Source organism: Copadichromis virginalis, linkage group LG3 (assembly GCF_057382275.1).
Source record: "Copadichromis virginalis isolate Kocher_CV1m ecotype Utaka linkage group LG3, C_Virginalis_male_GT1.1, whole genome shotgun sequence".
Lineage (NCBI taxonomy): Eukaryota > Metazoa > Chordata > Actinopteri > Cichliformes > Cichlidae > Copadichromis > Copadichromis virginalis.
Window position 1 is genome coordinate 45,489,018 of NC_140620.1, and position 10,393 is coordinate 45,499,410.

Here is a 10,393-nt window from a genome sequence, read left to right on the forward strand (position 1 = left end):
GGGGCAGGGGTAGGGTGAAGTGCCAGACTGAGCGCAGCGTTATCAACAGAAATACTGTCACAAAGCACCCCGAACAAAGCCTCTGTTTTAATTAGATAACACAGTGTCAATTCAGAGGATTCAACGGAGCACAGCCTTCGCAGGAAACGGGGAGGAAATGGTGAAAGGAAAAGTTGCAGGACGGACTCTGAGCGGGGCAGGAGGGGTTTCTCGACTGATAAGAGTCACCCAGCCACCGGGTGATGGGCTTCAGAGTAGCTTCTTTTTTTTTTCTTTGGAGGGGGGGGCTGCAGAACTGACAAGATGCACATACTGTACCCAGAGGTTACTGCCTCCACTGCTAGGCTGGAATAATAATGAGAAAGCATAGCAGCAGAATATTCATAGGCTGTCACATTACAGTGATTCTTGAAGAGCAGGATGCATACAATATGAGGTGTAGTGCAAAGGAAGAGGGGGATGAGGAGGAGCAGGGGGAGATGTGTGAAGGAGTCCATGCAGACAGGCTTCTTGAAGTGCCTGAGCGCTGGTCAGTTGTTATTAATCACACTACTGCCTGTAGAGAGAAGCAGACACTTTCCATTCATCTTTAATTAGCTGGGAGTTTTTTTCTTTAACAGGAACACTTGAAGCCGGAGGGCGCACCTGTTGCAGAGAGGACTCTGCGCGAGTTTGAGCTGCTGCATTTAAAACGAACAACATCATCCACGTTGATAAAAATGTCACAGGCATCCACAGGTGTCCTCCTGCCGGCCAGAACACGCCTGAAACCCCTTTAATGCTGCCAAACTGGACATGCGCCTTAAGCTATGGTTAATGCCACCTGTGCACGTGCGCGGTTCCAATTAAAACGAAGACTAAAAAAGGTGTTTTTTCCCACTGTGACGGGCTTACCTTCAGAGTCTCTATGTCCAGAGTAGCCGACTGCTCCATTTTCCAGTGGCATTTATCACACTTCACATATTTCCACAAAGTTGAGGCGAACGCGTGAAATTCAGCTCCCCCGCCGCGCCGCTAGACCCACTTCTTCACTCTCATTAGAGAAAGAACAAGAGAGAAATGAAGGGGCATAAAAAAAAATATACCTGCTGTTTCAGGAAGGCTGTTTTTTTAAAATGTATATATTAACGGTACACTTAAGTTGTGTTTAAGCTGTATTGTGTACGGAAGCCGGTGTTCAAACGAGCTGCGGTCTAATTAATGTACTCCGACTTGCGCGCTCCCCCTTCGCAGCTCGCTTTGACACGCTTCGCTCTCCTTTAAAACTCAACAGCCGACAAGTATGACGGAATAACCAGCTGGACTTCCGCTGCTTAACTTCAAAATAAAAGTCGGAAAATGATGTCGCTTATTCAGCGCCGCTCAAGAAGGGAAACCCACAGTAGTCAACATGCTGTTTGTTGTTACAAGAGTTTTTATTTACTTTAAATTAATCTGTATACAGAAGTGACCACCTTCTTCTTCATCTTCTTTAGTTGCTCCATTTAGCAGTCCCCATCATTCCTAGCATCCTCCTCTATCACACTAACCGTCTGCATGTCCTCCTTTACTACATACATGAGCCTCCTCTGAGGTCTTCCTCTTTTCCTCCCCACTGAAAGCTCCTTCTCCTACGTCCTTTGTTGGGTGGTCCTGGTTCTAGTTCAGGAGACAGAGCAGGTCATCTTGGAAGGTTGGTGGTTTGATCCCTGGCATGTCAGAGTATCCTCGGAAAAGACACTGAACCCCAAGTTTCTCTCTGATGCATTCATCAAAATGTGGGTGTGTTCAACTTAGTCACCTCAATGTGTGGTAAAGAGCCTAAAAAATATAGAGAGAAACCCCAGCAGCCACAGGCAACATTGGGAAGGAAAAACTCCCTTTTAAGAGGAAGAAACCTCTGGCTGAAAGTATCTGCTTTACAACAATACACCAGCACTTAAAGTATAAAGGTCAGTCTTTCAAGGATGTCAATGTTCACATTTTGGACTGAGAAGACATGTGTCTTGAAAAAGGGGTAAAGGAGGCTATTTATGTCCACTGTAAAGGACCATCATCAAAAGGAGATCATGGCTTATGACGAAAGCTGTCAGCCACCCACAATGCCATCTTGAAATCCCTTCAACCCCCACTCACACTTTGCTACAGATGACCTCATTAGGTCGCATAATAGTATAGGCAGTGTTGGGAAGGTTACTTTTAAAATGTATTCCATTACAGAATACAGATTACATGCCCCAAAATGTATTCTGTAACGTATTCCGTTACGTTACTCAATGACAGTAACGTATTCTGAATACTTTGGATTACTTAATATATTATCATGCTGTTTACAACTACGTGAATGTACTATTGCTGTGATTTATTAATATTACTGAAGGTCCGCGACTCCGAACTGTAGTAGAGGGACCTCTGACTAATACGGCGGGGTCCCTGTCGGCTCGTAGCCGAAAAATAGCTTTACTTTGTTGTGTGGGTCAACTTTTCTTGCGAGAGACAGAGAGAGGCGTTGAAAGGCTGCTCCAACGGAACTTATTGTTTTCGGAGGAAACACGAACACGGTGTACAGTCGAGTCTTAATAGCTTACTTACAACTGGGCTCGTCAGGCACTCTTCTTGGCTGCAGTGGTTATTATTATATTTACATGCTTCCAGCTCCCGTTTTTCCTCGATGACAACTCGTACCTTTCCACTCCCCTTTTTCTCCCTCCTCGCGCTCACAGACCCATAACGTGTATGGCAGTCCATTCTCCCTGCAACACGGACTACACTGCCCATGATGCTACATTCTTTACGGTGTGTTCACACCGAACGCGAACAGCGAACACCGAAGCTATGCTTGTAGCATTCTGTCTGTTAGCTTAGCACAACAACAACGAAAAGGCGCTCTCTCACCCAGGAAACACACAGTCGCAGAGAGAGAGAGAGAGAGCGTCGCCCTGTAACCATGGCAACCGTAACGCTGCCGCCTGGAACAACAGAACACAGCTGTCAAACAAAACCCAAACAGTCCTGACCCGCGACAATATGAAACAGGAAAGTACCGCAGTGTAATCCATTTATTTCAACAAAGTAACTGTATTCTGAATACCACCTTTTTAAACGGTAACTGTAACGGAATACAGTTACTCATATTTTGTATTTTAAATACGTAACGGCGGTACATGTATTCCGTTACTCCCCAACACTGAGTATAGGGCACAATGATGACCCAAGCCTTTTTAATTACATTCATTGGACGACTCACATGATTAAGAGTGGGTCCACAGACTTCAAGACCACCTCCAAAGGGCACAACACCCACAAGGGGTTAAATACATGACATTTCCTAACAAATCTATTTTTTGAACTGAAGAAGCCCGAAGAGACCTAACAAGACGAGTCAAGTTCTCATAATAATAATAATAATAATAATAATAATAATAATAATAGCAATGATAATAATAATAGGGGGACATAACAAACATCAGATGCACTTTGTAATGACTAGAAAATTGAACTGAGCTTGTTTTAAACATGGCAAAGTAGATCGTTTTAATCTGAAAATAACACATTGTTCAATTTCCGGTTTATTCCTAGTGAACTCCGGTTGACTTTACAAAATATAAATCCCACTTAACGGACAATCCAAAGGCAGAAATTGGATTATTCTGAAAAAGCCTACGCTCTCCGGGAGAAATCAGTAGACACAAAAATGTGAGAGTATTTGACACTAAATGAACAAGCAGGTCAGCACAGAGTTTCCTCTCTGTTAGTTAAAGGCATCAATGTCACTGGCTCACTGTACAGCTCCATCAGCTCCCAAAAGTTGGTGATTGTTGCACCCTGCAGGAGGCACACCGACAGTGCAGCAAAAAGGAGGCGATCTTTATGTCAGCGTGAGTGTGTAAAAACACAAACAAACTTCTGGTGCTCATTAAACTGGGCTTGAAATCACAGATAATTTAGACTGTGCGTCGCTTAAGTTGCAATCTGCACTTCGTGCACCTCGTTTTTAGCGTTGGAGTCCCAGCAGAGGGGGGAAACGATGTTCCAGCCAGACAGATGCAATCAACCCAAGAGCTCCCCAGTTGAAGGATAAATAATCGACCGTGGATCAATTCATTCTTCATCACGAAGATGTCCGACGCTAAGCAACTAATGGCACAGAAAAGGTAGACCCCCCTGCTTTCCAACCTGCACTGCACCGTGCGTGGCGTATTTTGAAGCAATGACAGATGTCAGGAAATTAAAATGTTCAATCATATTCTCCATGTATTGCACTGGCTGACACTGTAGCAGCCAGGCGATGATCTATATGTGCTGCTTATTCTCGCTGTCGTGTAGTCCTCGTTTATTTGAATGATGATCTCGGTATATCTGTGTGTGTCTGTGCGTGTTTTCCTGCAGTGCTAAAATCGCCGCTGGAGCCGTTGTGTGTGTTGAAAGCGAAATAAGAGGAGATGTGACTATCGGTGAGTCTTTTATATTATTACTACCTTCAAAATAAAAAGAAAGAATAAAGAAATCTACAGCTGCTGCTTTAAGCTCCATGTAAATCCAGTTCTTCTTCATTCACAGGCGCTAGAACAGTGGTCCACCCAAAAGCGCGGATCATAGCAGAAGCAGGGCCTATAATCATCGGAGAGGGGAATCTAATAGAGGAGCAGGCGCTTATCATTAACAGGTAACCCATAGGTGATGTGTGACTTTTATTTATTTATTTATTTATTTATTTATTTATTTATTCGCTTTTATTTTTATTTTTTTAAATTTATTTTTTCCTGAGTGATCATTTTCATGCACGCTTACATCCCTTTAATGTCTCTTAATAGTTATCCAGAGAATATAATGCCAGACTCGGAGGGAGTCGAGCCAAAGGCCATGACAATCGGGACTAACAATGTGTTTGAAGTTGGATGTGGTATCCTTTGCTGTAACAATAGCCATTATTTATGTAGGCCCACGGATGCCAAAAATAATTAAATAAATACGTAATGAATCATTTAATTAAATGTGTGGTTAATTAATTAAAATGGAAATTAATAATTAATTAAATACATGAATCATTAATCATATATCAATTAATATAATACATTTAATTAATTATTTGTGTTTGTTTCCAATTTAATGATTTAATGACACATTTAATGATGTATTTGTTTGATTCATTTTGGCACTCGTGGCCCTCTATAATTATTAGCCTATTAAATAAATATATACAATCCTGATTTTTGTATTATTATTATTTTTTTAAATTATCGTTTAAATTTTGTTGTTGTTGCTTTATAAGTTAAATGCTTTTTCTCATTTGGGAATATTGTTGTCCATATAGAGTTTGTCCACCAGAGAGCACTAACAGGCTTTGACTTGCTCATCACATACTATATACATACAGTACAGTGCAATTCCTTAATGCTCATTTCTATCTACTCCACACTCCTATTATATTCTAAAAAGTAACTGTTCTAGTAACTATTCTAAAAGTAACTGTGCTGCCTCTAAATTCATCCACTCAACCCAGCTGTTTTCAAACATGTGGTGCAGGCCTCCTTGTGAGAGACTCATTTGATTTGGAGGACATGATTTGAATGTGACATGAACTGTTTTATGAAGGGTTAGTTAAGAAATAGGAGGCCAGTTTTTTTTTTCTTTCTTTTTTTGGCACAGCGTGTGAAAACGGTTTTGCTTCCGGTAATTTAAAAACATGTAGGTTACCATGCCAATAAGCAGTTTTAATCAATTTCTCTTTGTTTATTTTTTATGAATTTTTAACTCGAATATGTCAAACTGTGGCAATTCTTTGAAAGACGGTGATTTAGTAGAAAAATACTCAGTCATAGCAGCACATTCGTAAATGATTAAATCTCTGATTAAAAACTCCACCAGGTTTACAGGAAACCAATGATCACAACTCACACAGCGTCATCGCCTCAGGCTAAAGACAGAAAAGTTACCAGCAGTGCCAAAGGGAGCAATTTTTGTTGGCTGACTGGCCGAGTCGCACCCCTGTGCTGAGCAGGGATTTTCCTCTCACGCCCGAGAGGTTTAGGACAAAGTAGTGCCATGTTTAGTTGCAGTTTATGCCCCACAAACTGTTAAATAAACAACTTTCTTTTTGACATAGTTTTGAGAATGTTTGAAGACAGTGAAGTTAAGATAACAAACATTTCAAATATGGGAAAGTCTGATTATTCATCACTGTGTCATCGCTTCTTTGTAATTGTGCTCAGCTGGGATCCTTGGTATGCATTTTTGGCTAGTTTTTAACATACTGCATCACATCACATTCAAACTTATCTTGGATCTTTGTTATTTTATTGTTTATTGTAAAAAAAACAAAACAAAACAAAAAACCTAAAAAAAAATCAAACTTTTGGCTTCCGAAGCGGACATTGTGGAAAAATTTTAAGAACCATCATATTAAGACAACTTCCTTGTGATTGGCTGTCCCTATCAAACAGAAGGATTGAATGGCTGGTGGGTGGAGCTTCTGTGGTCACAGCTAGAGCTGTGTGCCTGAGATGACTATTTTTGAGCTATCCATTCGCTATGACATTGTACAGAGTAGAAAACGAGTTCAGTGGTCACAGGGATTACTTGTACATACGCTGACTTTAGTATTTAGTATTTGTCCATGTTTACTCACAACTGTAACAATATATATGACAGAAAATAAGGGAAAGCACGTATGAAAACAGCAATATAAGTCAGTATGCAATATCTTTTGATTACATATCAGTTGTTTCATTCCCCTGATGTACTGGTTGAAGTCCTTGACAAGTCTGACACAGTCTCTCAAGCTTTGAAAATTGGAGACAACAATGTGATTGAGTCCAAGGGTAAGTACTGCATTAACATTAGAAAAAACTTGAGTCTTGACCCCGCCCTGAGTTCTTGATATTTTGCTTCCAAGGATCCAGACTTTCTTACAATGTTTTAAAGTGCTCTTGAGCAATAATTCTCCAGGCTTTCTGAAGGTCTTTTAAAATTTCTCTTTGGATACTGGCTGCCTTTTCACCCATTTCCAGTCCAGTCCTTGTACCTAACCATTTTCGTTTGTCTTTTAAAGCCACTCACTACCAACCTATAAATCATTCAAGCAGAAAGTCACTTTGTTCAGAGATGAACTTTGTATTTGACAATGTCACAACACATAATGGAAAACCTAGCAAAGATTGCAACAACGCATCATTAGGTACTATGTTACTAGCAGCCTGTCACAAAGACACATTGTTTGTTCACGTCTTTACTTAAATCTACAAAAACCACTAAAACTCACATGTAAATATGGTTTTACAGTGAGCCCAGTTTTCATATTTTTGACAGTGTGTTTTTGTAATGTTCATTCCCAGCTGATCTCGGGAGAAACGTGATCCTGACCAGCGGCTGCATCGTCGGCGCGTGCTGTCAAATCAACACGTGCGAGGTCGTGCCGGAGAACACAGTCGTCTACGGATCAAACTGCATCAGGCGTGTGCAGAGTGAAAAGCCACAGGTCAGTGCTTCACGCTGATGCTTGTCTGCGATCCTCCAGGTTCTGCTGGCTTGTAGGCACATTTGTAATAACCTGGGATGATTTTTAATTTATTTTTTAATCACATAGCCTCAGACTCTGCAGCTGGACTTCCTCATGAAGATCCTGCCCAACTACCACCACCTGAAGAAAACGGTGAAAGGAAACGGCACGCCTGTAAGAAACTAATGAGAATCCAGAGGACTGAAACCTCCTGCAGTCCCAAGCACCTCCACACACAGACACCTTACACTCGTGCACTTCACTTGAATTCATGTGTACTTATCTTACACTTCAGCATTTCGCTGTCTGATTCTGATTCTCCATGCCCGTCTTCACGGATCCAACGAAAACAACCACGTGCACTTTCGCTTTTTAGATCAATATTGTGACTATTTATGATCTACTTTGGACCTGAAATCTCAAATTTATCATGTCTGTTTATGCTAATGTGTCTCATCTATGTTTATAAATGTTCCAATAAAATGGCATAAATAATGCAGTAAAGATTCAAATAGGTTTCCTTTCAAGCTCAGTTTTTTTAATAATATTATTCGACCACTAGGAGGAACTGTTGAGCAGCTCTTGGCTACGAAGCCTTTGTTTCATCAGGTGATGCAAAATATCCAATTAAAGCAGCGTTCTTAAATAACACGACTAAAAATATCTTTTTTGTGTGTGTTCTAGAAATAATACTCACACGATCGAGTTTGTGTGTGGTTAAATATAATCCTTTCAAATGAAGCGTGATTTGGCTGTGACTCGTTTATGATTTAATAAATGCGATCACTGAGCAAAAGTGAGGCCTTGAAAAGATAAGGATGGGTGTGGCAGCCCCCTTTCTTGGATATGTTGGTGTTGCCAGTCATGTGTCCTCCCACCAGGGGTTACCAAATTGGTGCTGTGGGTGGGTAGAGTGGGAATTCCACACAGAGCGGGTGTGGTTCAATTTCTGCTGCAGAATGGGTCTGATTAATGCCTGGCTGCCCTCCCCTCATCGTGTCTAAGCCCCCTTTTAGAGTTGCTGAGCCCATCTGTAGCACAGACACAGATTTGAATGTGTGTGTGTGTGTGTGTGTTTGGTGGACAGTCAGTAGAGCATCACCGCCTGAATCACCTGACATAAAAAGTTCAGAAGTCACAGTTTACAGTTGCTTCCTTTAGCTGTAAAACAAGCTCAAGGCCACTGCTCATGCTCTTCGGAGTCTAAAGGGCTGGTGTCGTGCTCAGTGCATGCTACAGCGGCTCCCTGCAGGAGGCCCACAGCTGGTGTCGCACACTGCCAATACTCATTTGAACATGTCACGGTGGAGTCCCACGAGGAGTGCACGTCAACCAGGGGGCTAATTACTTCAACAACGGAGTGCAGCCGGGGCCACGTCTAGGCTCTTTTCTGTTCTCACTTCTTCAGCTTTCTTTTTTTTTTTTCCACTACCCTCATTTTTATTTTGGGGTGTTGCTGAAGTGGTCAGTTTACTTTAATGTGACAAGGAAGACAGATGCTGCGCACAGTTGCACGGATGTGGAGAGTGACAAACACCTCATGGGGGGCTGGTGTGGCCTTTAATCTGCAGTGGGTTCTTTACGCAGGCAAAATGGCCATGGTGATAGCAGCTCATAGCAGGAATGTGAGGGGAAGTTCAAATATTGTGCTATATTTGGAAGCAGTTATTTATACCCCTCCCTTACTGTACAGTTCTGAAACTGAATTATCCAGCTTCCACTTATTTGTTAAAGCGGGCTGCTCTAGATTGCAGTGGTATTCACTTTTTTCTTTTTTTAAATCTCAAGTCTTTATTTGGCTTTAGCTACAATATGCAGCATTCTTTGAACACTCCATAATGTCTTATCTTAAACAAAGAGAAGTATGAGATCTTAGATGGGAAAACAGTGCTGGATACTGAGCAGGCTGCTGGAAAACAATGTGAGCCAGCACCGTTTGGAAACATGTAACTATTGGTATGAAAAAAAGGGTGAGAGAATGTGTTTTCTTGCTCTTTAATGAGCTATTATGGTGCTTTCAGCAGCACTTGCAGTCAGAGTCAGAGAGTCTTGGTCTAATCCACTGTAGTCCGTCATGTTCAAACAGGCCACCAGTTGCTTTTGGAGGACATAAAAGCTTTCTGACAGCTGACCTTTGCATCCAGGTCCGGTCCACCTTCGAAAAGTGAAATGTGACCTATAGGCCGCAGTGATTTCCATTGCAGTCCCACAGAAATAATTAATTTCATCACAAGGGGACCCACAACCTCTGGATGTCATGCCTTTTTTGCCGTGTTAGCTGCCTGGCTCTGTGGCTTACAGCGTCACTCGGTTAGTGCAGCACTTTTGGTCAAATCTGAATTACTGTGGCTGCGCGGTTTCAGTACATACAGCACTTTATTTTATGACTAAACACCAAGTGACACCCTTGTTGAAAAGTGTGGAGTGGTATGCCACTCCTGGTTCAGTGGCATATGTCACATTCCCTGCTGCTCTCGGGTGGTATGTTGCTGGTATTCATTGAGCCACTTTCCAGTGGCAGGTGTTGCTTGATGCTGGTTAACCATTATTGACTGTCACTTCAGTATGCGCACCTAATGCCAAGAGACTTTTTTGCTTGGCAAACATTTTGACTTTACAGCAGGGAAAGCACTGGTGGAATGATAAATGGATCACTTCCATTCAGTGTACCAGCAAGCCATTACAACCACACAGCTTGCTAGCTTACGCCTACACTTTTACTTGGGAGACATTTAGATCCAAGTAATGCAGTAAACATAAAGATATTTACAGACAATGCAGCATGTGCTTGAAAGCATGTTTTTCTAAATGTGTGATTGTAAAATTATTTTATATGATTGGCACTGCAGAAAATAGCTTTAATTAAAGCTCTCATAAGCTAGCAGGCCAACTAAGCTAACATGGCCAAAGTTAGCT

At 41.7% G+C, this 10,393-nt stretch overlaps 2 protein-coding genes across 4 annotated transcripts in view; one reads left to right on the plus strand and one right to left on the minus strand.

Moving 5' to 3' along the window:
• Positions 1-2,935, minus strand: part of LOC146714992 (zeta-sarcoglycan-like) — a 58,904-nt gene extending 55,969 nt beyond the window's left edge. The window contains exons 1-2 of one of the 3 annotated variants that reach the window (XM_085451345.1): positions 2,572-2,634; positions 895-1,033 (exon numbers count right to left, since the gene is read on the minus strand). In XM_085451345.1, coding sequence (XP_085307471.1) covers positions 895-933 — 39 coding nt within the window. In that variant the 5' untranslated portion in view covers positions 934-1,033; positions 2,572-2,634. Of the gene's footprint in view, positions 1-894; positions 1,240-2,571 lie in introns of those variants that run through there. The other 2 variants (XM_085451343.1, XM_085451344.1) reach the window with 2 other exon arrangements.
• Positions 2,936-3,146: 211 nt separating this feature from the next.
• On the plus strand, positions 3,147-8,128 carry dctn6 (dynactin subunit 6). The gene is made up of 8 exons (XM_085451347.1): positions 3,147-3,857; positions 3,978-4,133; positions 4,369-4,433; positions 4,540-4,645; positions 4,794-4,882; positions 6,753-6,800; positions 7,314-7,456; positions 7,565-8,128. The coding sequence occupies exons 2-8, from the start codon at positions 4,099-4,101 to the stop codon at positions 7,661-7,663; spliced, it is 585 nt and encodes a 194-aa protein (XP_085307473.1). The 5' UTR covers positions 3,147-3,857; positions 3,978-4,098; the 3' UTR covers positions 7,664-8,128.
• Positions 8,129-10,393: the final 2,265 nt, after the last annotated feature.